Source organism: Candidozyma duobushaemuli (assembly GCF_002926085.2).
Source record: "Candidozyma duobushaemuli strain B09383 chromosome Unknown B_B09383, whole genome shotgun sequence".
NCBI classification, from domain to species: domain Eukaryota; kingdom Fungi; phylum Ascomycota; class Pichiomycetes; order Serinales; family Metschnikowiaceae; genus Candidozyma; species Candidozyma duobushaemuli.
Genome location: NW_020289895.1, coordinates 1,791,223 through 1,817,342, shown reverse-complemented (window position 1 = coordinate 1,817,342; position 26,120 = coordinate 1,791,223). Strand labels below are relative to the sequence as shown.

Here is a 26,120-nt window from a genome sequence, read left to right as displayed (position 1 = left end):
CTGAAATCGGCTTCAGGTGAAACGGCTGTCACTTTTCTTCGGCCATTTGAAACCCAACTGTCCAGTCACCCATCTGTAGAATCTACTTTTTTTCAACTACTTCTTCAACTTTGTATCACCCAATCCCAAACCTAATTTGGCCACCGCCACCTCCAACTTCTCGTTGGTTACGAACCTCTACTTGCTTCACGCATCCGATATTAGCCCACTGCAATGCACCACACCCACCTCAAAAGCAAACTTCCACCACAACTTCACTACAAAATCCACAATCCACAAAACAGCTGTATAGCAAGCCGCCTAAGCCAAGGAAATACGCCGTAAACAGCATAGCTGCTTTAGAACCCTCGCGGCGGCTGCAAAACAGGCTATTTACGAAAACACGGCTTCCCTGGATGAGGACATCGGAATGGGCTGCGTGGGCCTGCCACCGGGTGGGCCAACCTTCTAATTGTAAGTAGTCTTTCGAAGAAAAATAATCCAAAAAAATATCGAAATCCCTACAATCGACTTGTTTCACCAATTCTGAGACACTCAGGGTCTCGGTTGCTAGACCAAGTGACCTCACTGAGCAACCACCAGCCGTCCGGCGTGGCGGCAATTTGTAAAATTCGGAAAACATCACCGCTGCACAACAAGGCAAAAGTGGAAAAGTCTAGAAACGGCGCTCGGAGTGCCTCGGCGATTTGCGACTGGGAATATTTCTATCCCAGGAAACCCGCCATTTCCGTGGTCGAATGTATAATGAGCTAACTGGCCACGACACAAACAGAGCCGGACAAGCAAGGCATGCACGTATTATAGAGGAATTTACAGTTTTGTGTATCCGACAGTTTATTCTTTTTCCAGAGATCCTGGTGGGGCCACAGGTTATGAGCCTGCGCGCGCATTTCTTGGACAATGCGGCACGATTCGTGTTTCGTGTGCCAACCCTCCGCCTTACGTTGCCAAGTTCCCGTAAATGTTGTTTGACACCTCGAGAAGAGCTTGGCTGGGGGCTATATGAAAAAATGGCAGCTTCTTGCGTCGAGGTCCGAGAAATGCAACCTTGCGGAGGTGCCCCTCCCTCGGAAAACACCATTTCCGTCCCGCGGGGGTGGCAGCAACCTCGAGGGGTGCGGCGCGATTAGTGCATGCTTCATGCCATGCGAACACGGTTTTCGGGGCTCTTACAATACGGCAAGTCTCTTTAAAAGTCTGGCGGTTTCGCCTATGCAGGCCGCTGCACCCCAGCTACCGCGTACGGCACACAGCCGCCCGTTCTGGCACACAGACGTCCCTCCGGCACACGGCCTCCCTCTCTGGCACCGCAGCACCGCACTATATGCACCCTTACGTCACGATCTGCACACATTGCCCCGCTATCACAACACCAGTGGCTGCAAACTCCCCACGCATATATTCGAGCTTTACCCCATACTGCGGCGTTTTCCACACTATTTATAGCCGGCCTGTTTCCTCCCCAAATCTCTCGCTTCTGCTTTTTTCTCTAACCATGTCCGACAGTTCAATCGCTAGCGCCTCTTCCGAAGGCAAGGTGCCCACTTACATGGGGCTCAAGGGCCAGAAACTCAATACTGCCATCACCACCATCTGTGGTGTCGGTTTCCTCTTGTTCGGTTACGACCAGGGTGTCATGGGCTCGCTTTTAACGTTGGAGACGTTCAGATCCCGTTTCCCCGAAATTAACACCGTCGACAACGACGACCTTCATCACTCCACAATGCAAGGTTTGACGGTGGGACTTTACGAAATCGGCTGTTTGTCTGCGGCGCTTTCCACCATGTACTTGGGTGACAAGTTTGGCCGTTTGAAGATGATCTTTTCCGGCTGTGTGATTATGATCATTGGTGGTATTTTGCAAACCGCTGCTACAAACACGGATTTCTTGATTGTGGCTCGTGTTATTTCTGGTTTGGGCAACGGGTTGCTCACCTCCACGGTGCCCCTTTACGCTGCCGAGTGTTCTAGAGCCAACAACAGAGGTAAGTCTCTTTGTATCCACGGTTCCTTGATCACTTTTGGTATTTGCATCTCGTACTGGATCGATTTTGCTTTCTACTTTACAGAGAAATTTGGCGAGGTGTCCTGGAGATTCCCCATCGCTTTTCAGCTCGTTTTCCCTATTGCCATTGTGGCGTTTTTGTTCAAGTTCCCAGAATCGCCTAGATGGCTTATGGGACAGTCCAGACCCGAGGAGGCTGCTACTGTGTTTGCTTCTTTGTACGACAAAACTCCAGACCACCCTTTTATCAAGCAGTTGATCGAGGATATCAGGATTTCCTTGCACGCTGAGGAGAAGGCTGGCGGTAACAAGTTCTCCCTCAAAAACCTCATCAAACAAGGCGACAGAAAGAACTTCCAGAGAGTCAACTTGGCTGCTTGGTCGCAGGTGATGCAGCAGATCTGTGGTATCAATTTGATCACCTACTACGCCGGTACGATTTTCGAGAGTTACATCGGCATGGAGCCCTTGGAGTCTCGTATTTTGGCCGCCTGCAACGGTACCGAGTACTTTTTGGCTTCTTTGATCCCCATTTTTGTGATTGAAAAAGTCGGCAGAAGAAAGCTTTTCCTTTTCGGCACCACCGGTCAGTGCTTGAGTATGCTTTTCCTTTACGTTTCCATGGAAATGGCCAAGCAGGACAAACCTGGAGCTCCAATCGGTGCTGCCTTTTTGCTTTTCGCTTTCAACACTTTCTTTGGAATGTCGCTTTTGTCACTCACCTGGTTGTACCCTCCAGAAGTGTCCTCCCTTGAAGTCAGAGCTCCTACTACTGCCATTTCCACCGCCTGCAACTGGGGTTTCAATTTCATGGTTGTCATGATCACGCCAATCTGCTTCAACGCCATCGACCACCACACATACCTCATCTTTTTTGGAATCAACTTACTCATGATTCCCGTGTTTTACTTCCTTTACCCCGAAACCAAGGGCAGATCTTTGGAGGAGGTGGACCTTATTTTCGCCGAGACCCCGGTCTGGAAGCCATGGAAGGCTGTCCACATTGCGGCCACTTTGCCATATCTCCACGAGAACGAAGGCAAGGACTCCGATATCGAAAAGTCCGATGTCGAGAAGCTCAAGAATAACTTTGAGCACGTTGAGCACGGTTACGACTCGTCCAAGGGTCTGGATTGATTGAATATTTAATACATTAGAGAGAGATTGGATTGTAGGCGACGAGGAAAGAATTGGAATTGAAGAGTTGAAACGAATATAGCTTGAATTATTTGAAAGACACTGGATATGTAGTATAAGACGATTAGTTCGTGGGAGAAGTTGGCTTGGATCATTGGTTACTTCTTCAAACGCTTCATACTTCAACGCCTGATAAGCCGTGGTAAAATCCGGCTCCAATTTAAGCCATGACAAATGAAGGCTAAGTCATTTCTAGTGACCTAGACTGAGGAGTACAAATCTTGGCCTAATCCAGATGTATAGATCTGATTTCGGGGAACTGTTCCAAATCCCGAAAGTGCCCCCACGTAACCACATGGCGTATAGGCGGACACATACTCCGCTGATGTGCTCCACCCAAGCCACTACATTAGAAAAAACGATCGTTTGAAACCACAAGCATCACCACAGAGTTTTGAGAATCGAAATCACTGAAACCACGTCAAATCAAAAAGGCCATCGGAAACCCAAGTACGCCTTCCATCTTCTTCATTCCAGATTATCTCCACCTGTTGTACTCACAACTCCTACACAAACATGGTTCCTCTATGGAATCCCGATAGTGTCTCCGCCCCTCCATAAGCCACAGAGAAGGATGCAAAAAACCAGTACACATGTGGAATGGCCGTATGGCACTGAGTTACGGATCCACGGTTTGGAGCACAGAATGGCTTAGAAAATCTCCACATCTAGAGATTGTGTCATAATTCACGAAACAAAGACTCAACTCCAGATCGGCGTTTGCATCGGCTAAACCAAAAAGACATCCCTCCTTTGCTCAAGATAAGCCTATTTTGGAAAAGCTTAAAGTACCTATTCATATGATCAATTGCGGTCTAGCATAGGCGCTTTTGCAGTTTGCAGCCATGCCGCTACAGATCTTGGTTCCTATCGCCAAAAGTTGCCATGGAGGTTTGATATCGTGTTTCGACGCGGGAAGGGATGCTTTAAGACAAATGGGTTTTCATGATTGTTGAATGGATCGGAATTGTTGCAAATGGTGAATACGCTTTTACAGTTTCGATCTTATGGTTTTTTTGCTATGGAGCTATATGCCCCTGGAAGCTCTGTTTACGGTGGAAAACTGGTACCTAGTCTGGATTTACCCCCTACGGCAGCCGTGTTTATAAGGATTTAGCGCTTTACATGTGTGGCTACTGTTTGATTTCAAAATGAATTGGAAGTTGGGTGAGTCGGGAAGCCACATTTTGTAATGGCATTTCTTCAGCTGAGATTTGTGTTAGTGCTTGAAACAATTCTTGATATACACAATCCTCTGAAGCAGCAGTTGAGAATGTACTAGAGCTGTTGAATACTTGAAAGCACACCAAAATTTCCCCTCAACTCAAGGACACTATAATACCTGTGGAAATGTTAGTTGAGCGACTTGGCTGTGTGAAGCGGGTCTGACTGGCTGGCTGATGGTTTTGATATCAGGATTCTTGGTCTATGAAATCAACGACAACGATTTTGTTGAGTTTTCATGATAGCCAAATAATCCTTCTATCCATCCTTCTATCCATCCTTCTACCAGTATAATAAGTTTCACACTCGAATCTGTCTATCGATTTTTGATCATTTCAACAAATTGATTAGCGACTGACCAAAATCAACAGAGGACTACGAAGCCACTTCCACAATATTCCTTGAATCATTCATCACCATCTTATACCTAGTCATGTCACTCACTATGCGTAAACCATAATGGCCGAGTGTCGGTTGTCCACTGCAGCACATCGTGATCATATAAAACACGAGACTGATTGAAAATTTCAACACATCCTTGATTATCATTATAAACAATGATCCACCTGTTCTCGACCATAGCTTTAGATCAAGCAGAACATACTTCAACCAAAGAGCGTTTTTCATAGATTCAGCCAAAGCATAGTATTCTGCTTCCAACGTAGATAAAGCTGTTATCGTTTGTTTTCTAGATTTACAAAACACTGGAACTCCTTCTATCATGAACATAAAGCCAAAAACAGGCTTCCTATCGTCTCTGCAGTTTCCCGAATCTGCATCGCTGAAACATCTCACGTTCAAATAACTTTTGGGTTTCAAACTTCGTTTGTAAACTAATGCAAAATCGGCAGTACTTCTAAGATAACGAAGAACTCTCAAATACAACTGTCTCGGTGAACCAAGGCCACCAGAACATCTACCACTTGAACTCTGGACTTGACTGCTACCTAGTGGAGTCAGATCAGTGCTGACTGCTTCCAAAACCGCATTTTCAATATCTTCATCAGTTGAATGCATACCATCGAAAAATTTACTAGAAAGTTTCGAAGGCCTATATCAAGCCAACTCATACTATCAATTACGTTTGACTGAGGGCCGGGAATTGCGATCCACCGAAAGAATACAAGACTCGACATATATCAAAGCATAAGAAAGATATTTTAAGAATTAACAGAAACAAAACATTTCTTTTCGATAAAACATAATGTATATAGAATCCCTGAACCGGCCCACTGGAGGCCATACGAGTTGCAGCCGGTGGTGTTGTATGCAGTACCTTCAAATCGACGAAACCCCGAAAATCTCCCTTCGCCGGAACCCGACCCCACCTGGCCTTAATTTACCTCCCAAACCACCCACTCCCAACCACCCCGATCCCAAAAACCCCCTCCTCGTCCAGATCTCCCACCTCTCATACCCACTCTTGCAACCATCGACGCCATGTGCAGTGCCCCTCCAACCACCCCCGTCAAAACCACCAAAAACCCAAAATTCCCCAAATCCAGCCCCAGGTCCGAAATCCTTGCCCTCGTTGCCCCCCAAAATGCTAATTTTACCATAAAACCTCCATTGTCCATCTTTCTCTGCCAACCCATCCTCGACGTCTTCGCGAAAAATTATTCTCAACTCCAACTACACCTTTTCTTCATGTCGTGGCTCCTAGGAAGTGACAACAACCTCGACCGCGCAAACAGCTTTGTGCTGCTGGCGGCGTATGCAGACGCAGCCAGGCTCCACCCCCAAGCCGGCTTGGACAGGGGTGTAGAGTACTTGGATCTTGAGGATGACAAGATCAGCGACTTGGAAGGAGCCCAGGGTGTTATTGCTCTGAGAGACTGGAAGGACGATCTCTGTTACGGCACAGGCACGGTGTACCTTTTGGGTCTCGGAATCGGAGGCGCTTTCGGGCTCCAGGAGGGTCTTTCAAAGATGCCCCAGAGTCGCCTCCCAGATTGAAGCTCAACACCGTTTTGAACCACATCACCAAAAGAGGCCCCTTTTTGGGCAACACGGCGGGCTGCCTCGCCATGGGCTACAACCTCGTGGACGCCATCATCGACAACTGGAGGGGCAAGCACGACGACCTCAACTCGTTGGCTGCCGGAGCCATTTCCGGTGCTCTTTTCCGTCTGGCTGCCGGTGTGAAGCCGGCCATGTACCTGGCGGGTTTGATGACGGCTGCTGCGGGCGCGTGGTGTGCTGTGAGGAGATCTTTGCAGTGAGAAATGTACATAGAGGTCTGAGGTGGAGTGGAACGTGAGTTTGCTCTCGAAGACCGACCGAGCCGGCGGTGAGTAGTGGTGAGCCACTGGGCAAGTCACTGGGTGAGCCGTCAGGCGAATGTTAACTTTACGATGAGGTATTGTAGGTGGAAGCAAGGGTAGAGCTTTGCAGGAGTGATAGAAGTGATAATATGAAAGAATGCTGTGAATATGGGGTTGGGTAATTTTGAGGGTTGAAATTGAAGATCTAAAATATAGTCAGAAGGTACTTGATCTGGCTCAAGAGGTCTTGTCACTGTCCCATGCGTATTGAACTGTCAAAACAGAGGTAATGAAGTGGTGATTAAAAAGGCTAAAAAGCAAATAGGTACCCTAACCTGAAATTCCTTAAACGGCTAAATTACCTTCCCTCTTGATCGTAACGGTTTTCACATATTTTCATGTCTTTTGTAGCTTTTGAAACTAATGGTGACAGGTAACAAAGACCCGTATTTGCACAATTTACATTGTTTACGTACGCTTGTTCTATAGAGGTGAAAGTGTCTTAATATAAGCATTAACGATGTGAAATGGGATTATAAGTAACTCTAATTGTCGGAGAATCGTTCATAACTTAATTGAAAACACAGCACAGAATGGTACAATCCTCAGCAAATGGCATTACTAGAGCATCTATATTTGCACTCGTTTAAAGTCAATAATCTCTGTCAAGAGCGCTTGACTACTCGTGAAATTACTCCATACCATAGCTTTAAAAGCTCAACCCTTTCCCTACAACAATCTCACCATCCTTTATCCGTTGTCTATAAATACCCTTACCCTGCGACGGCCTCGATCCTGGCCCTCTTCTCCACGATCTCCGGCTCGGGGTAACTTTTCTTTTGGCATCAAACTGCGCCATGAAGCTTTCGGTGTCCATGGCTACAGCCTTCTGCATCGTTCTCACAAATACCAAATCGCCTTCGTCCTGAACACCCTCAATCACTTTAAGAAACTCCTCATTCGTCTTCACCTTGCAAATCTCCTTGTAGACCGGCAGCTTCCCCGGAATCTGGTTTAAAAGAATGTACTTGGAGTTGCTGTGGAAGTTGTTGTAGGCGATGCACGTTTGGAGAAACTCTGTGGTGACCTTTTTCCACGGCGACGGAACGGCCTCAAAAACCGTGGGGTTCAGCTCGGCAGCCTCTGCAATCATGCCGCCAACCGCAAAATTACCTATGCTTTTCTGGAAATTCTCAATCTCCTTTCTGCACTGGAACCCACCATTTATCACCAAAGTCACGCCGTGCTTCGACACAACATCGTAGACCTTGCCCACAAAGTCCCGAATCGGCAAGTCCCGGTTCCGCATGTTCCTGGTCCGGCAGTGAACGGTCAAATTGGCGATACCAATTTTGCATATTTTCTCCACCAACTCTAGCGTAGGCTGTGGATCCTTCTCGTCCAAGAGCCTGATCTTAGCGCTGATTGGCTTGTTATTTGGCTTGCCCACCTTTTCCACGAGATTCAGCAAAATCAGCGTCAAAAGCTCAGGTGTGCTTAATAAAGCTGCACCCATACCAGCATGGGTGGAAAACGGTTTCGGACAACCGCAATTAAGATCGACGCCGTCCACGTCTCCAATAACCTTTTGAGCTGCTTCTACGGCGATTTCCGGATCAGCAGACCCGATTTGTAGAATCAATCTGCCCTCTTCTTTGGTCCGATCTGTTCTGAACACAACAGGAACCTGTTTTCCTGGTTTCGGCTTGGGAATTTCGTTGTTTCGAGTTTCGACATAGTCGATCGTGCCGAGTTCTTTATTTTCCACTCTGATGCAATTTCGGAGCTTTTTGTCGATGATTTCGGGCAGCCACACGAGATCAGCTCCGTGTTTCAAGGCCATAAGCCGGGTCGGGAGTTCTCCGCTGCGCACCATGGGCGCCAAACACGTCTTACCTGCAAAGTCGACCATTTTGGTGGTGTAAAATCGGAAATATGCAGGTTTGAAAGGGAATCTGGGTTTCCCAAACATGGTCTACAGATTTGGTGATGGAGTAGTGATGAGGGTGGGGTCAGGTGATGCGGATCAGGTGACGTTAGTTGTATGTAGGAGCAATGGTCGGAGCTGTGTTCCTGGGTCTTGAATTCCAGGAAGTTCCGTTAATTTAAAATGATTCTTTTTTGCTGGTAATTTGAAGCATTAAGGCAAGTTTTCCTACTGTGCTCTGTAGCTTTAGGGGTCTGTGATACGCTCACATGCCTCATTTCCAGAACGATGATGAGCTTTGATAAGCTGAAGCATACTTTAAATTAGATTTTTGCAAAATCAATGAAGTCTCCAATTCTTTGTGGAATTGCTATTGTGCTTGTCTTGAAGCCGTCAAGATTCCTGGTTTTTTTCTGACAAGAAGTCTATGAGCCATGATCCAGTGAAAAGTATGGACCGCTTCGATTGCAAAGTTTACTTGCTTCTTCACTTGACTCTATTGGCTCTTCCCTGAAGTGTTGGATTTCCTATTCCCCCGCTCAGCCCAGAGTGAATGAGGCCTCAATGCAAATTCGCTGATTCAGTTCGAACCCATTACCCCATCAATTGAGCTCCACCAATTCAAAATCTCGTTTAAGCGTACTTTCAAAACCTGAAATAATGGCAGTCACTTTCCTTTCAGCTCCTTAAAGCTCGTCAGCTTGCCTAAAATGATACACAATAATACCCATTCATCCCCCAATAAAAGAAACCCACAACCAGACCAACCCAACCACAATAAGGTATCCACCAAATCCCCACCACTCAATTGACCCACCTACACTCCTGAATTCCATAAAAAAACCCCAATTTCTCTACCAAACAGCAATCCCATAAACCCATCACTCAATTGCTCAATTTCTCCAAATTCCCACATTTGCAACCGTCATCCACCTCCAAAATCAAACAAATCCAAACAATCCAAACAAAACACTTCACAAACATTGGTCATCGCAGCATCGACCGTTGCCGTGTCCTGCCTGTCAACCAGACATTGCTCTAGATTGTTTCGATCTAGACAGACAAAGACAAAAGAAACAAACCACACAGCGGAATCTGCGATTGCTCAAGTCCGATCTCCGACGATTCGTACGAGTGGGAATTAGAGGATTTTCGAAAATAGGAATTGAGTAAATTGGCGTAGGAAGGTAATTCTACAAAACACCGTTGGATGCAATTGATTAGTGGAATTGGTAATCTCGTGATGTCAGGAGAGTCCAAAATTAAAAAGTCCCAAAAAAGCATGATTTTTCCTAATTGGCGAAAATCGCCAATCACGGGTCTGAGTCACACATTACCGTGTTTAGAGCCCTAGCAGCAAATAGAAACCGTCTGGATCATCGTCGCGATTGGACCACTCATAGGGAAATAGAATAAGCAGGGCAAAAGAAGACCAAAAATTGCTTGTGTGCAGTACGTCACATTTCTCTGGAAACCCGCTACTTCCACCTTTTGGGTGGCACCACGGCGGCCAATTGAGCCCGTTTTTTGACTCTGATCAGGCTGCCAAAACCGAGGGTGTTTACTACCATAGACTGGAAAGCCCACCCTCGGTGTCCAGGCCCGCCCTCGGGGACGAGCGCATGTGTCAGCTGCACATCTATATGTGCGACATTCGATAAGCAGGCATATACAAAAGAAGGTGCGTATGAGATTGCAAGAAACGGGAAGGTCCAGCAGTTTCAGGTGATGCCCTGGAATTTCCCGTTCTAGCCGAAACGACCCCTCAACCCCAGATGAAACAGCGAAAACGCAAGATTTGCTAGCAGTCACATATTTCTGTGTGGTTCTGGAAGCACAATCGAAACAGAAAAATGAGGAGGGTGCATCCAAAGTGCAAAAGAAATGTGGGCGTGTGCAGCACATGATGCGCTCGTGCAGAGCCGCGGCAGTCACACACAGGATCGCACAGGACGATGGATGCTTATCACTCGGTTTATTTTTTTGTTTTTTTCTGGTGTCCTGCACCTACCACGGCTTATCGATGGGCTTTCGCTTCAACCGAGTATGTCGTGTTTGCGACATTGACCCTCAATGGGTTTTGTGCCAGCTCAATTGCCCGCAATTGCCCCAACAATCTGGATTTCCATTTTCACGGCTTGAATCCACGTCGCCGCTGCATCACGCTGAAATTCCTGTTCGAGATGGGCTCCACAAAAGAATTCTGCTCTGCAGGCGGCGGACGCGCATACTGCATATAGTGTCTGGGGCGTGCAGCGATCATGCGCTGTATAACGGTCACATCTCTCGTTTTCTCTCTTAACTCGATGATATCTCGCCATTGAAGGGTAATTTTTACATAAGGCGAACGGGCTATTACTACTGGAGTTGAAATTGACGACATTGACCCCGTGCGGCGTCTTATCGCCGATTTTGAAAATCAGCTCTGGACCTCCGATGACGCATGCTGCACGTTTGGCGAACGCAGCAGGAAAGAAAAAGAAATTCAGACCATATATAGAAGAAAAAAAAAAAAAAGAAAAAGAAAAAACACCATAGAAAAGAAACAGAAATACCTGTGCTTTTATTTTCTGTACATATTCCATATATAAACACGGAATCCCCACAAAAAAGACCTTCCGCATATAACACTTTTTAGGACCAACTGACCCAGACCATCTCATCACTGAAAGCTCACACTACATAATCCACACTCATCCAAGCATGACCCTTTTATACCAGCCCATCTCGAGAACCTTTGGGCAAAGAGATGGATGTCTTACTCCTAGCAATCAGGACGAAACCATGAAGTTCAAAAACGACAAGGCCACCCTCGGGTCCTCCAGAAACCACGAGATCCTTTCACCTCCAGCCTCTCCTTACCAAAGACACGAAAACACATACACAGTTTCCCCAGCCCCAGCCACATCTACCCTGGGATGCGTGCCTAGAGCGCTGAAGGTGTACATGGATAATGAGAAGCCCTTCACTTTAGAAAACTACAAGAGCTACACGCTCACTGTGAGCCCCTGGACGCAGCTTGGCGGTAATTACAAGGCGAGACAGATGAACTTTTTGCGCCAATACCAGGCTGTTTCCAAGGAGCAGCAGAACGTCCAGCTGTTGCGTTTGGCCGAAAAGAGAGCAGCTGCAGCCGTCTCCAACAAGAGAAAGAGACCCGAGCCCAAGAGAAGCAGCTCGGAGTCTGAGTCGGAAAACGACAAGGAGAAGGTCAGAACACGTAGAGTGGTGCGCGAGCACCTGGCGGCTCTTTCAGAGATTGACATGGACGCTTCGCGTCCTCCTTCTCCTTCGCCCAAGAGAAGAAAGGTGAAGAAGGAGACCTCTTACGCCAGCTCGCCATTGGCTGCCCAGCAAGCTGCTCTCATTGACGAGTCGATCCCCGACTACTCTCCTGATCCAGAGGAGACTTTGCCCAAGGGCAACAACCGTAGTCTCAAGATTGAGTGGAAGGGCCAGCCTATGGATCTCAAGAATGATCCTCAGGCCGACAAGTTGCACCCTGCAGAGGTTGTGTTGGCGCTGACGTTGAGATTGCCAGCAAACGTGTACCTCGATTCCAAGAGACGCCTTTTCTTTGAGAAGGTGAACAGAATGCGGGGGACATGCCATTCCGCAGAACAGACGCCCAGAAGGCGTGTCGGATCGACGTGAATAAGGCCAGTCGGCTCTTTGCCGCGTTCGAGAAGGTTGGCTGGCTCGACGACAAGAACTTTGTGAAATTCCTTTAGAGAGGCGGGTAGCCTCCATTTGCTGTTTACTTCTTTGTTACATATGTTATTTGGTTTTGGTTGGTTTTTTTATGGTTTGGGATAGACGGATTCGGATTCAAACCACTATTTAGGAAGGATATGGATATTGACTGATGTTTTTGTAGAGATTGGCACGTTTGTAGAGATTGATTAGGTTCGTGAGGCGTGGCGCATGGAAGCATGCAAAGAATACGCGGCGAGCTGATAAGGTGGTAGTATCATGTGAAAATTGGCGATGTTGATAAGATAAGGATTTGGAGTTTTTGGGGTGTATGGGTTTGGGTTGGTTTGGGTTTTCATTTTGATGGTTTATGGTATTTTGATGATTGTTGTTGTGTCTGTTTTAGGAAGTTCTCATGAGTCATATTCAGGGGCATCAGGTGTTGAAACCTGGGGTAATTCTTAGAGCAAGATTTATGAATTTTCAAAATTTATCAAAATTACGATGTCTATTCGTTGTTGAACATGAGTTTGATGTTGGTATTGGGAGTAGTATGACGTTGTAATGGGTTTTGGTTTGTGTGTTGTAGAGCTGCAAATCCAGGTGAGAGCACATATGCAATTAAAACACACAACACCAGATATCAAAACTGCTTTCCCAAAAATTAGCCATGTTTGTCCTTTCAATCGAGTACTGGCGTTGACGGTTTTATGAATTCTTCACCTGCTACTCTCAGGTTTAGTAGAGTGATAGAGGGGGGTAGCATCGACCGATCAAGTAATGTCAACTGAAGTCATGTACTGCTTGACCAGTCATTACTTTCATATGATTTTATTGCGTCTGTAATTGGTAAAACGGGATGTGGCAGGATAGGGGTTCAAGAGATTCAATAGATCTGTGCGTCCTGGTTTCTAAAATGCCTTTAGGTGTATCGAGCTCTTCAAGGAATAATGCATTGGGGAGTTTTCTAGCCCTTTTCGGATGAAGCTCTTGATGAGTAGCTTTTGATGAGCATGCATTTCTGGCCCTCTTTCTCTTTCCATGCTTCCTATTTGGCTCAATCTACATCAAGCAAATGACAAACATGAAGTTCTGTTCATAGGAATTTCTCCAGGATCAAAATTCACCCTCAATTAACCTACTCCACCCCTCTTGCTGGCTCGGTGATCCAGCACTGTCCTCTTGCTGGCAACTCAGTCTAAATCCACCAGCAGAAGCCAATCAAGTTCCACAATTTCTTCTCCTTCTCCTCATCAAACCGGCTGACCGGGTTTTCACCAGCTATTTGAAAGCCTAAAGCATCGACGTAGGCGATCTACTCAAACCCCGAAGCTGATTACCTCAAGAAGTCTCTAGTGAACCTCATTAGATGGAAACAAGATGAAGAGGCGTTTTTACAGCAAAGGAAAGGAGGATCAAAATGATTGTTATTTCTGAATTCACTTTGTCAGGATTATCAAAAAAATGCCTTTCACCAGCATTCACATTACTTTCCATTCAATGCCCCCTCTGTCAAACTGTACTAAGCAACTACCATCTACTCCACCCAACGGCCTCCGGAAATGCAATCAACCAACTCTTCTCCCTCCGCCTCCCTCTGAGTCATTTCAGATCTACACCAGCTGGGCCTCCACAATTGACCACCTCAATCTCCATTCCATTCAACTCACAAACTTCCGCCAAAGCCTCCGCCAAAGCAATCCACTAAACTACGCTAAAAGCCTATCTACAATCACTCCAACCAGCCTGGCACCGCCTTGTTGCTGCAAGAATTGACATTCCGCTTTCTTCATTTTCTTGGAATCCAGCTTCATCTCTACACTTTTATCGTCTGACATCAAGTCCACTTCCAAAAATCTCCCAATCCAAAAATCGCTCAATCCAAAAATCTCGCATTCCAAATCTTCAATCCAAAAATCCCAATCCAAAAATCCCAATCCACAAATCTCAATCCAAAAATCTCTCATTCCAAACCTACCTTCAACAGCCTCTGCGGCAATGCTGGCAAGGTGCCTCGCTGCATCACGGCAAACCCGTTGCTGGTCTAAACCATCTCGTATTCAAAAAAACAAAATTCCACGAAAATGCCTTTTGTTGAAAGCTAAAAAATATTTCCCACAAAGGTGTCACGATTTGCAGCCGGCAGAGGGTCCCTGGTAGATTGCCCATTTTTTAGGTCCTAGCAACCAAGTGAGACATGTAGGCAGGCGGCTGGCGGTCCCAGTGCGGAACAACCAGCGGACCAAATAGCAACGTCGGGGAATTCTCGGAAAAACTATCCGAAAGAGGACATCCGATGAAGAAAACCTCCTTTTTCTATCAGACCAAAAAAAAAATCTCCAATCCCCCGGGTACCTCCGCCCCAGAAAAGTGCCCACGGAAACGGCTATTTTTGTTCGCTGCAAGTAATATAGGTGGTGTACGGGTTTTTCCTGTCAAGACTCGGGATCCTGCCTCGCGGGAAATAATCTCATATCCCCAGCCGAATCGAAAAAGTACTGGCTGATATTCCCCATTGGGCTTTTTGCTGCCACGGCCGGTGCCTTTCTTAATATTGCAGAAGGTTGAACAAAGAGATTCTGAAAAAAATTCTTTTTTTTGCTCTCAGAACGGTTCTCCTTGAACTACTGGTTTCCCCGACAACTGACCCTGGTTTCTGATCCTCCATCAACCATTCAACAACCGTATCCCTAGGATCACATCCACAGTCCCGCTGGTCATCTCAGAACCTCCTTATACCCCTGAGCTCCACGCCCAGCCTATTTGGATCTCATCCACATCCAACTCCTGAATCCACGGCTGAGTCCTGAAAACCGATCCCCAGAGCATCCAACACAGCTACCACTCAAAACCAGCTTTTGCCACCCAAAAACGCCTCCTTAGGCCCACCCCTTCCTACCCCATCCACAGTCGCTTGAGGCTCTAGCCTCCACATTCGCTTCCACACTCGCTTACCTCCTTTGTCTCATGTCAGACCAACGGGTCTTCACGCTGCCTCGGTTCGAAAAGAGACCGTGGGCGCCTGATCCACCGGCACCGCTCCCGCAGAGAGCTGACGCCTACTTGCACACGCCGGTGGCCAATCAGAACGGCTCGTTTCCTCAGACCCCCTATGTCCAGGGGCCCCATACGCCTGGCTTCCATTCTCCTGGGTCCTTCCACACGCCTGCTTTCTCGAACGTCCAGCTGACGCCGGCTCTGGCGGGCGCTTTTGCCCCGAACGGGCTTGATCTGCTTGAAGGACGGGAAATCCACTACTCCCCGGGTGAATTCGACATGTCTGGCGGATTGAACATTGCTTTCGACTCCTTCAACGAGCAAGGCTCCGTAGACACCATCCCCGAGGAGGAAATGCCCCGGATGCCGTACTTCCAGGGCCAGTACCCGGACTACAGGCTGCCCAATGGCCAGAACCAGGCAAGCGTCAAAACGGACCAATCCGCCGAGTACGCTCCTCCCAATTACGTAAAACAGGAGAACTGCCTGCCTTCATTTTCCCCCATCAGCCACCAGGGCTTCCCTCTGCATCACACGTCGCCTTTCACCCAGAAGGAGCTGCAGTCCAGCAACGAGCCTATCACCATCGAGGACCTTCTCAAGGACGAGCCTTTTGCTGATCTCGAGAAGCCCTCTCTCTCTTGCATAGACGACGGCGACGACGACCTGCTATCGCTGTTTTTCGATTTTGACGACGACACGCCGACAAAGAAAACGCCGCCATCAACGAAGCACAGATCGTCAAAGTCAGCAACCACCCCTACCAAGCCGCCCCGTCACAAGATCCCGACTTTCAGCGCCGTGGCCTCCGACAATAGCAACTCCAAGCATGTCCGCAAGTGCAAGTCCTTCTCAACCTCACTGAAGTTCTCCTCGAACAACACGGCTGGTCCGGCGTTTTCGCTCGAGGAGTGTTTCAACGAGTTTCATGTCACCGAGGGCAACTACTCGTTCCAGGACGAAACAGCTCGTCTCAGCATGCAATTGGGGCCCGGCTTGGCTCCTAAAAAGAACAATCGCACGGAACAGACTCGCCCCGTGCTCAAGAAATCAAAAACAACTTCAAACTTGTGTCTGCCTCGCCTGGTGTGCCGTAACCCCAAGGTGTTGAACAACATGGAGCTGGGGCTCGTGCTGTTCCAGGTGAAGTTGAAGAATTCGAAGTGACAGAAGAGCAGGGACGAGCCGTAGCCATATACCATTTTGAATTTCTAGCATCAAGGACAACTAATACTTGAATCGTCCGCTTGGTGAATTTCGTTCGAGCAATACATGATTTAGCACCACTACTTGAGCCGGTGGAATGTAGAGATAAATGTTAGTTTCAGCAAAAGCACATACAATTAGAGTATCTAGACTGTATCTACGACCACTTAATAATGATTTCGATGTCAGAATTAAAGAACTGGAAATAGTTGGTGAGATTTTCTATATATCGTCTCATCAATGACGTTAACAAGTGGTATAGTTGGATTCTTCAAGATAGATCCAGTGAATACCCATAGTAGATGATCAAAATCGTCAGTGATGATACCATTTTCATTGAACTCTTCTCATTCATATTCTGCTTCTTCAATCTGCTTCTTCAATCTGCTCCTTTAATCTGCCTCTTCAATCTGCTTCTTCAATACCCTCCAAACTTCTACACGGGCTGGGCCCAGGTATCTATGCCATGTATTGTTATACGAATGCTGCGCCTAAAGGTCCTTCTTTCTAGGCACGTAGTCCTCCTCCAAAACAACCTCCTTTCTGAACTTTCTGCCGAAAGATAGTTGACCCTCGTAGGAGTAGGCCAAGTAGGTGAGGGAAAGAGGCACCACGCCCATCCAGAGCACGTTGAAAAAAGCGGATCTGGGTCTGAAACGGAAGTAGTGTCCCATCTTCTCCTTGGCGGTGTTGAACCGCTGGAGGTCGGGGTCTGGTCTTAAAGTTCCGGCCATGCTGGGTTAGTCGTTAGTTTCTTTACATTTGATGCTCGCTAATTGGATGGCTGTGCGTGCGCTGCTCATAAATGCGGAGAAGCGCGTTTGCAAACCTTTAGGTTGGAAAAAGCAGAGTTGTGGTTTTTTTTTTTTTTTTATTGATTCGTTGCTGTTCGTTAGTTTGCTCGTGGTGTGTGGTGATACGTATGCTTGCCGTTTCGTGAGGCATTTCGCTGGTTTCATTGGGCACTGGCTGCAAATGAACCATAGACAAGCCTCATACACCAGGTTCTATAATAAATACAATTGGAAATATCCACTTTTCAATCCGTGGAGATGATTCTTTGCTCCATTCTCACTGCGGTTGTGGCTGCTGTGCTGTGGCCGAGTACATGAGCAGCAGACTGCCTTGGTCACCCAAAACTCCACACTCGTTCAACAACTTCACCGATTTATGGTTCATGTACATATCACGCAAAGACGGCACGAATCTGCCCTCCTCCTGGAACTGGCCTGTGCTGAGCTTCCGCTCCAATTTGAGCGTCTGCTCTAGTAGCGTATCTGTTTGACCAAGCAAATAGTACAAGTTTTCGTTCATAGGCTCCAAGTGCTGACGGAGAATGGCCTTCTTTCCAGGCGATAGTTGCGAAGCAGGGCCCAGGGAAACAATGGCGGCCACGCAGCCTCTATAGTGTTTAAGCGCCAGCACTAACTTAACAGCTTTGGCTTTTTGTACCTGAAGAACCTTCCGTAACGTAAGCTCAAGGTCGATTTTCTCCATCAACAGTTTGATTTCCTCGTCTGCAGAGGCGTCCCCAGCGGCCAGCATATCTAGACCCTCATGGTGCTTGAGTCTTAGCCAGCCTCCACTCACTAGATCAGGGGGAATATGAAGGATGTTACGGAGCGTATAAAGCTCAAACTTATCGAAAGCACGGTCCACGTGCGATACTAGTAGCGTTTCAAGCTCAGCTGTGCCTTTTTCGATATCCTCTAAAGGAAACACCTTCTTCTTGAATTCTGGATTGGTGGGTTCTGCATCGTCCATCATGATATCGGAATCGTCCGTCAGCTTATTTCGGAGCTCCTGAATTTGACTATTTCGCCTGTTCTTGAGAAAAACCTCTAAGGCGTCTGTACATCTGTACATGATATGGTTGACAGCGTTTATGACTTCATCAACGAGAGTCAAGGGAGCGAACCCGAGGTGCTCAGTTAAAAGCAGCTGCTGTGGATCCATCAGTATGCAGAATAGAAAGAATGGAAAGCAGCAATAATGGAATTTGTGTTGATGTTCTGTTGGATCACAGTAGTAGGAGGTTGTTGTTTTGATGTCTACTGCATGGCGTTGGTTGCAAACGCTTATATGCAGGAGGTAATGGTAGTGGATGCCATGATCCTTCAAATGTCAGTCACAAGATGGCGTTTTGGACAGATTTGAGTGTTTTTGGTGGAATTGAGACTAGTGGTTGTGGCTGGGTTGGTTTTTGGCTTTTAATTTCGCGTTTTGTGAGAAAGTGCTTGATGTTCATGAATGAGTTACCTTCAACAAAGCGGTGATCAAACGCAGGAAGCAGAAACGGTTCATTTCCAAAAAGTCTCATAGCCGTTTTTCAAAGGTACACCTCGGTTTCGGTCAATTTCGGCTCATCGCGTGAACAATGGCTATGTGCTCTTGACGGCCTTGGCTAACCGATTCGGAGAAGCCAGTTGTGAAATCGAATTCGAACAAGTTCAGAAAACTTAGTCTTTTTGATCAATTGCAATGCCTCTTTTTCAGCGTTCAAATGTGCCCTATGGTCTAGGCCATTCGAGGCTCATTGGTGGTACCTCTCCTTTCAACATCTAGTAACTTCTTCACCACCAAACCTCCTCCACCACAAATTCTAACCAGACTCAAAAATCATCCAACTCACCCTAATCTCTGAAACGAAAATGCAAAAATCGCTACACCCGCGCCAGTCCGCCGTTGTCCACCTCCCACTCTACCATATTAGCCACGCTGCGTCGGCAGACTTGCTCTCAGCCACTGCCCCTGACCACCCAGACAGCGAACACCAAAAAACAAACCAAACCAAAAAAAGCGGATTCTCTCTTATTTATATTCGCCAGTCTCGTAAAAAGCAACGGCAGGTCACCAGCCCAAACGGTTGCCTATCACGTGCACCCCACCAGCAACACTGTCCAGCGGTGATCACCCCAGCAAAACCTCCATTTTGATTGAATTCTTTTATCTTTCAAAAACTTCATTTCTAAATTCAAAAAAAAAAAAAAAAAGACCACTTTTTCTTCGTCATCCATATTCGTGACTTACGCCTCACACTCAATGCTGGTGCAGTGCGACTTCATGCCCGAGATATCAACACTTTATCAACCACACCATGAAGCACCAGCCGTTGTACTTTGGCTCCTTGGACGCCCGAACCATACAGTACAAGTATGCAATTTACAAACTTGAACGATTGATCAGAGCCATCGATGAGCTTCTTCTCAAATCCGACTCCACCACAGAAAGCGTGGTTTTGGTTCAATACATAGTCCACCTTTCCAGCACCTTGTTTGCCATCAATGAGCAGAAATTCGGACCCCGCCTTGCTGCTCTCGAGAACTTCAAGCCTGTGAAGCTTTCTCCGGTTTCTGTATCTCCGGTGGTGACCCATGTTCCCTACGACTTGAAAGACCTGGAGGTGACTCCGTTGTCTGAGGTGCCTCTGAGAGAAACCACCATTGAGGCGGTCACGGCGTTGCGGAAAACGGCCGAAAACTGTCTAGAAGGATACCAAAAACGCCTTTCCAACGCAGAAAGGGAGATTGGCAACGACAACTTCTGCACAGACATCGACAACTTGATAGCGTCCATGTTCCATCCACCAGCCGATATTGACGTGTCGCTCCATGCGGAGGACTCCCTGATCCCCGCTTTTCTTTTCCCCATAGACCAGGAGTACCTGGAGAGCCCCGATGGCATGGAGGCCCTGCTTATAGATATAGACCTCCATGCGCTTTTCGTGCTAACACGGCTGGTTCTGCAAGTGGTCCGCAACCACAGAGCGCCATTGGCCAAATTCAAGGAGTTGAAGGCGGCGCCCAAGCAGAACCAAAGGGCCCTTCTTGAGGCCATGCCCCAATCTGGTTATGCCCTCCATAGAGTGCTTGTTTGGGCGCTTAGACTCAACGACTTATACACCGTGGTGCGCCGCTTTGGCCGCCAGATATACCTTTCGAACTACCACCATTTGCACGATCCCAAGTTTTTGACGCACATGTCGAATGTGACGGTTTTCAAGACTCAGACGCTCAAGACGATCGAGGACTTGTTCAACACAGCGAAGAAAAATGGTGTGCTCGTGGCCACGATCACGCGGTTTATCCGTTTGAGCAGCAGAGTGGAGATCTCCGTCAAGTACATCGTGGAGTTCTTTGGTTTCATTGGACAGAGCTTTGTCTTGGTGGAAAACCTCGCAAAGGCGCTCGAGCAGCTCGGTAAGGCCTGGATTGCAGCAGAAATAAGCTTCAGAAACGCCTACAGCTTGCCCAGCAAGAACCTTTTGAAGATCAACGAAATCAACGAAAAGGAGAGACTTGAGGCGGTGAAGAAACAGAACGAAAAGAAGCTTAAAGATCTCGCCTTGCAAAAAGAAAAAGCTAAGGCCGCCGCTTTGGCTTCACCTCCACAGAAGCAGAGGGCCACAGAAAGAATGAAGTTGCTCCTGCCTCCAGGCGAAAAGGACACTATCGAGCCGCCCCTGCCTCTGTCTCTGCCTAGGTCTCTGCCACCTCCAAAAGACAAAAAACCTTTTCAGACCCCGGCTCCAAGAACGTCGTCTCTCACAAACGAGAGCATCGGCAATGTCAGGACCAGAAACGGGTCCATCACGAGACGCCCCAACAGCCAAATTTTCCTCACCCTGGATTCCGCCTCCATCAGCTCTGCCGAAGTGCCGCCAAGAGCCGAAGCCGTTGATAAGCGTGCGGCTGTGAACACCACCGCGGGCAGAAGAAGATCCAACTCGCTGCCGATCTCCTTTAATGCCGCTGCTGCTGCTTTGAATCCTGCTGAAAAGAAGGCAAACGGGTTGAGGTCTCCTACGGGCAGCATTCGTCGTTCTCCAAGTATCACGAGATCTAACAACACACCCGATGTAACTTCGCCGCTCGCTAACAAAACCGTCCAGCTTACTCCGCTCGAAGAAGATGCAGAGCCGGTCTCTGCGCCAAAGTTGACGGCCAACCAAAAATTCGCTCTCCATCTCAAGGAGGCCAGCAAAAGCGGTCGTATCCTATCTCAGCAGAGAGAAACATTCACTAGTGTCGTTTTTGATCCTAACAATCCCAGCGCCACCAAGATCCACAGAGCCCCTGAGGCCCCTAAAAACCCACCGCCCGTTATAGAGGAACCTATTGTGAAGAAAGGTCCTCCCACTAGAGCTCAGATCACCAAGCTGAACACACAAAGAAACAGCGTTGTTTTCAACGACGAAGTCAAGCCTCGTCTCAGTGCCGAATCTGCCTCGTCAACGCCCAACACTGTACTTTCAGATACACCCACGAAAGACTCCACTTCCAGCGTTGAAGGCGTCATTATCAAGAAAGTACGCTTTATTGGCGTTCCTGAGTACACTCCAGAGGAAGACGCACCAACTCGCAACGCTCGTGGCCTCATGAAAAACTTTGCTATTTTCAAGCAGCCGCTCATGTCAAACCGCTACACCGGCCTGTTCAAGTCCCGTGACAATGTTTTGAAAAAAGAGGAAAGCATCCTGTTCAGACAGCAGCAGGCCAGTCCAAGGTAGATTTCGCAGCCATTTATCACCACCAGGGAGGTCGTGTGCAGTACGATGATGAGGCCCTCATCACCAAATTTGAAAAGCTTGGATTGTCGTTAAGTCGCATCGGCTCGCATCCTAAAGCCCACACTTATAGATACCATGCCAGCAGAGGTCAGGGAAAGCTCGCCCGACGTGGCCGAGCCCCCTCTTAAAAAAAGAAACATCGCCAAAACAACCAACAAAGTCAACGATGATGGCATCTCAGAAACCTTCAAGGTGGTCCGCACAAAATTCTACCTTTCATTAGCACCATGCCATTTGGGCAATCCTATCAACGGTATCAAAGCACAGCACTTGGAGCCTTTGGTCATGAAGTACAATGCAAAGGCCAGAGGTGTCGTGTTGGGATACTTCAACATCACATTGTCCAACGATAGAGACTCGACCGACAAGACGTCATTGGTCAAGGTGAACGATGTTACCCCCTTTGCATTTTTATGGGCCACTGTTGACCTTCTCATATGGCAGCCCCAGCCCGGCGATGTGTTGGAAGGCTACATCTACATGCAAACGCAATCCCACATTGGTTTGCTTGTGCACGACACATTTAATGCATCGATCAAGGTTAGAAACCTCCCTCAAGATTGGGAGTTTGTGCCCAGCCAGGCCGACGAGTATGGCGAAGAACAAGGCGATTCTGGTAACTCCAAGTTCAGATCATACGGGTACTGGACCGACGAAAACGGCACCAAGGTCGAGGGCAAGATCAAGTTCACTGTCAGAAACGTCAACACCGCCGGTAGAATGGTTTCGTTGGATGGTACGTTGGTGTCGCCAGAGAGTGAGCTTGACGCTCAGCCAGTGTCTCACGAAAGAAGAAAATCTTCCACCTCCGCTGCCGCCTCCTCTGGAGCCAACCACTTGAGATTCGACGATGAGAGCGATCCTACCGAGGCTCCACAAGTTACCGAAATCCCCGAAGCTGCTGCTGATGAGGTGCCCTCGTACGACAATAAAGAGGACAACGACTCCTCCAGCGACGAAAGCAGCGACTAGAACAGAGCATTTGGGTTGTACAATAGCACATAATATACACATAGCGTGAACGTCTAAGTAGTCTATTTACATCATTTGGGGAGTTTGTCGTCGCTCAACATGCGCCATATCACGTCTCGTTCCTTGTTGGTAGGTCTGTGGTACTTTGTTTTACCACCAAAAAGCAACTGCTGCCACCATCTCTTGCGCTTCCATGAGGAGGAGTAGTAATAAGAGGGTTTCACACTTGGAGTTGGCGTGTGGTCCATCATGGTGAGTTTTTGTACCCTATGCAATTTTTTAAAGTTCCATGCGGTGATGAGTAGGCCTTGGATGATAGAAAGCACCACCACAGCGCCAAAACCGTAGTAGGACTCTTCGATGTAGTTCTTCAAATTCATACCGTAGAAAGCGGGCACCAAGGTGGCCACAGTGAACCCTAGAGTGTAAATCGTAACCTTGAGTTCGAACAACATCAAGGAGTTTCTGTTGGCGTCCAAAATGATGTTGGCGATCTCCTCTGTGGCCTTGATATCGGATATAAGGGAGCCTGCCTGCTGAACCACCTCGTCACAGTGAGTGTAGTACGTTTCAAGGATCATTTCAACGTCAGAGAAGTCGTTGGGCGAGACCTCCAGGGTATACTCCTGTTTAGCCGTGAGATACATGCCTGTCATGTCCTCGTCATTCTCTAGAAGCTCCTCGAGAACGTCCCTAATTAACGTGGCTCTCTGGAAGAAACTTGTCAAGTTTTTCAGCTTGATAAGCAACTGCTGTAGATTCTCCCTACTAATATGATCCTCGAGCTCCAGCAATATAAGGCCACAACTGGATTTCTGTGCATGTAGCTGTGCTTCAAGGTAGCTCAAGACGGAAATCAAAATGCTCTCCAAAGCCTTGAATTCATAGGGCGCCAGGCCCGGCCCCTTGAGCTTCATCTCCAAGTCGTACATGAAGATTCCTAGCTTCAGGGCCATTTTCGGGTTTGCCGTATCAAACACCTTCACGTTGTCCCGCTGGATAATTGCCTTGATATGGAGCAAGTTGATGATGATGGCCTTTCCCGGCCGAACCATGATCAGAGGCACCACGTCAATCAGCGATGTATCCACTTTCCGTAGGTCTCGAGGAAACAAGCTGTTGTCTTTCAAAAACGACATCTTCGGGTACTTCTTCGAGACAGCAGTGACGTTACCGGCAGCGTCAAATGTCGTACACAGCACAAACTGGTCGCTGGGCACTATCGGTTGAACCATAGTATGAAAGGCTCCTAGATCTTCGTTTGACACATTATCGGGAATCAGCCCCCAGAGCGGCGTCAGAAATTTGTGAACATTGGCGTCTCTTAGTCGGCGAGTTCCTGTATGTAGCGGCCGCTGGAGCCACCGGGCCAGCCGTAGAAAGCTCATGGGGTATGCAAGTGTTGATGGTGTAGCAATGAGAGATGAGTGCGATATGCGTTTCTCAACGGTTTCTCCGAGTGGCGATGATAACAAGGTGGGGGACGAAAGTGGAGGAAAGCAGTTCTTCGGTAGTATTTATTTCAGAATTGTTGTCTGGAGATTTTTTATGTAATTTTGTGGATTTTCATGGGTCGGGTTGTGTTTATGGTGTAGTTTAGTATGCGAGGTTGATTAGTATTTCGCAACCATCAGGCTGGTTTCTGAGAGAAGTGAAAAAGACAGATGTCGATAAAAAAGTGGGGATTAATGAAGTAAAGAAATTCTTTGGAGGGGACATTTCAAAGAAGTTGATTATTGCTGTCGTGGAATGGAAAAGTTAAGTATTGGTATTTTGGCAGTACTAGGATGGAATACTGTAGTTGACCAACACAGTGAGGAAGTTCATGAATATGCTTTCGAATTTCTGGACTGTTATCTGTCAAATCCACAATTATTGATGATTTGGAAGTAACCATTCACATCAGATACCCAATTGAGATTTTGCTCAACTTCGTAGTCTATTGCTGGGAATACTTCAAACCAGTCTATCGAACCGCAACCACCACTTCAGCAACAGGCACAGCCTTTAGATAATATCCAGCATGACCCTTTCACTATCACTAGCCAGCTACACCACACTATCGTAAAATGTTTTTTAAAGAGAAAGTACGGAACTGAATGCTACAACCAGACTAGTCAAAGAACTTTCTGGTGGGCGATGGGCCAAACAACTCAAGACGGATGCCGGGCAATGCCTCCTCGGACAACAACTTCAATCTCTCCTCCAAGGTGTTGTTGACTTCGATCTTGCCCAGCTCGCTCACCACAACCACACCGCCAGCAGAGTTCTTGGGCAAGAATTCCTTCTCGTCGACACTGATGGAGATTTCCTGCTCGGACTTGTCCTGGTAGCCCTTGGCAGCCTCCTCAGCAGCCTCCTTGGCCACAGAGACATCGGACTCTCTAACTCTAACGGAAACCTTGCTCTCCATGAGGGCCAATGCACCCTCCTCAATCAAACCAGCCAACAAGGTCTTGTACTCGCCCTTCTTGCCAGAAATCTTAGCCAACTCCTTCTTGGCGTCCTCAAAGATCTCGTCCAAGACCTTCTCCTTCTCACCCAACACCTTCAATCTGGTCTTGTTGCTGATGGTGGACTTGGTGATCTGCTGGGCCAACGAGGCCTTCTTCAATTTCTGCTCGTAGATACTGTCAATGGCAGCAGTTTCGGATCTGACAATGGACGCTTTCTCAATCTCGTACTCTTCGTCAGCCTTCAATCTGATTTCTTTGGCCTTCTCCTGGGCCTCCTTCTCAATGAAGGCCTTCATCTTGCGGAGCTCCGCATTGACCTAATGTTAGTGGATGATTGGATATGGTTTTGTGGCTTTGTACATACCTGGTCGTCTGTCAATGACATGATGGTGTTGGTGGTAATCTTATCTTTCCGACGCATATTAGGACAGAACACTGGTCGTGCGAAGCACACTATGGCTCCAGCAACCGGCCGAACTGGAGAGGAGGTGACAGATTTTATTTAATTTTTGGTTTTTGCAGCTTTAATGTTTTGATGTAAAAATGGTGAAATCACTTTTTTTGTAAAGGTGGGGTGGTGGTGGAATTGACTTGCCGAGACCGGAGAGTG

At 47.5% G+C, this 26,120-nt stretch overlaps 10 protein-coding genes across 10 annotated transcripts; 6 read left to right on the top strand and 4 right to left on the bottom strand. All coding sequences in view use genetic code 12, as the record gives it.

Annotated features, from left to right (window-relative positions):
- Window positions 1-1,495: 1,495 nt before the first annotated feature.
- On the top strand, window positions 1,496-3,142 carry CXQ87_002250 (sugar porter family MFS transporter; the record flags this gene model as incomplete). The annotated part of the gene is made up of 1 exon (XM_025480765.1): window positions 1,496-3,142. The coding sequence occupies one exon, from the start codon at window positions 1,496-1,498 to the stop codon at window positions 3,140-3,142; it is 1,647 nt and encodes a 548-aa protein (XP_025335065.1).
- A 2,931-nt stretch (window positions 3,143-6,073) lies between these two features.
- TIM23 (protein transporter) lies at window positions 6,074-6,648 on the top strand (the record flags this gene model as incomplete). The annotated part of the gene is made up of 2 exons (XM_025480764.1): window positions 6,074-6,344; window positions 6,365-6,648. 2 exons carry the CDS (start codon window positions 6,074-6,076, stop codon window positions 6,646-6,648), a joined length of 555 nt encoding a protein of 184 aa, XP_025335064.1.
- Window positions 6,649-7,399: 751 nt separating this feature from the next.
- Window positions 7,400-8,602, bottom strand: SMM1 (Smm1p; the record flags this gene model as incomplete). Its single annotated transcript, XM_025480763.1, has 1 exon — window positions 7,400-8,602. One exon carries the CDS (start codon window positions 8,600-8,602, stop codon window positions 7,400-7,402), a length of 1,203 nt encoding a protein of 400 aa, XP_025335063.1.
- Window positions 8,603-11,320: 2,718 nt separating this feature from the next.
- Window positions 11,321-12,348, top strand: CXQ87_002247 (uncharacterized protein; the record flags this gene model as incomplete). The annotated part of the gene is made up of 2 exons (XM_025480762.1): window positions 11,321-12,202; window positions 12,250-12,348. The coding sequence occupies 2 exons, from the start codon at window positions 11,321-11,323 to the stop codon at window positions 12,346-12,348; spliced, it is 981 nt and encodes a 326-aa protein (XP_025335062.1).
- Window positions 12,349-15,277: 2,929 nt separating this feature from the next.
- CXQ87_002246 (uncharacterized protein) lies at window positions 15,278-16,474 on the top strand (the record flags this gene model as incomplete). The annotated part of the gene is made up of 1 exon (XM_025480761.1): window positions 15,278-16,474. One exon carries the CDS (start codon window positions 15,278-15,280, stop codon window positions 16,472-16,474), a length of 1,197 nt encoding a protein of 398 aa, XP_025335061.1.
- A 530-nt stretch (window positions 16,475-17,004) lies between these two features.
- On the bottom strand, window positions 17,005-18,469 carry CXQ87_002245 (Mis12 domain-containing protein; the record flags this gene model as incomplete). Its single annotated transcript, XM_025480760.1, has 2 exons — window positions 17,005-17,248; window positions 17,589-18,469. The coding sequence occupies 2 exons, from the start codon at window positions 18,467-18,469 to the stop codon at window positions 17,005-17,007; spliced, it is 1,125 nt and encodes a 374-aa protein (XP_025335060.1).
- A 1,141-nt stretch (window positions 18,470-19,610) lies between these two features.
- CXQ87_002244 (protein phosphatase regulator) lies at window positions 19,611-22,022 on the top strand (the record flags this gene model as incomplete). The annotated part of the gene is made up of 1 exon (XM_025480759.1): window positions 19,611-22,022. The coding sequence occupies one exon, from the start codon at window positions 19,611-19,613 to the stop codon at window positions 22,020-22,022; it is 2,412 nt and encodes an 803-aa protein (XP_025335059.1).
- A 135-nt stretch (window positions 22,023-22,157) lies between these two features.
- CXQ87_002243 (DNA-directed RNA polymerase I subunit) lies at window positions 22,158-23,054 on the top strand (the record flags this gene model as incomplete). Its single annotated transcript, XM_025480758.1, has 1 exon — window positions 22,158-23,054. The coding sequence occupies one exon, from the start codon at window positions 22,158-22,160 to the stop codon at window positions 23,052-23,054; it is 897 nt and encodes a 298-aa protein (XP_025335058.1).
- A 71-nt stretch (window positions 23,055-23,125) lies between these two features.
- Window positions 23,126-24,289, bottom strand: MRS2 (Mrs2p; the record flags this gene model as incomplete). The annotated part of the gene is made up of 1 exon (XM_025480757.1): window positions 23,126-24,289. One exon carries the CDS (start codon window positions 24,287-24,289, stop codon window positions 23,126-23,128), a length of 1,164 nt encoding a protein of 387 aa, XP_025335057.1.
- An 878-nt stretch (window positions 24,290-25,167) lies between these two features.
- On the bottom strand, window positions 25,168-25,895 carry VMA4 (H(+)-transporting V1 sector ATPase subunit E; the record flags this gene model as incomplete). The annotated part of the gene is made up of 2 exons (XM_025480756.1): window positions 25,168-25,827; window positions 25,875-25,895. The coding sequence occupies 2 exons, from the start codon at window positions 25,893-25,895 to the stop codon at window positions 25,168-25,170; spliced, it is 681 nt and encodes a 226-aa protein (XP_025335056.1).
- Between the last annotated feature and the right edge of the window lie 225 nt (window positions 25,896-26,120).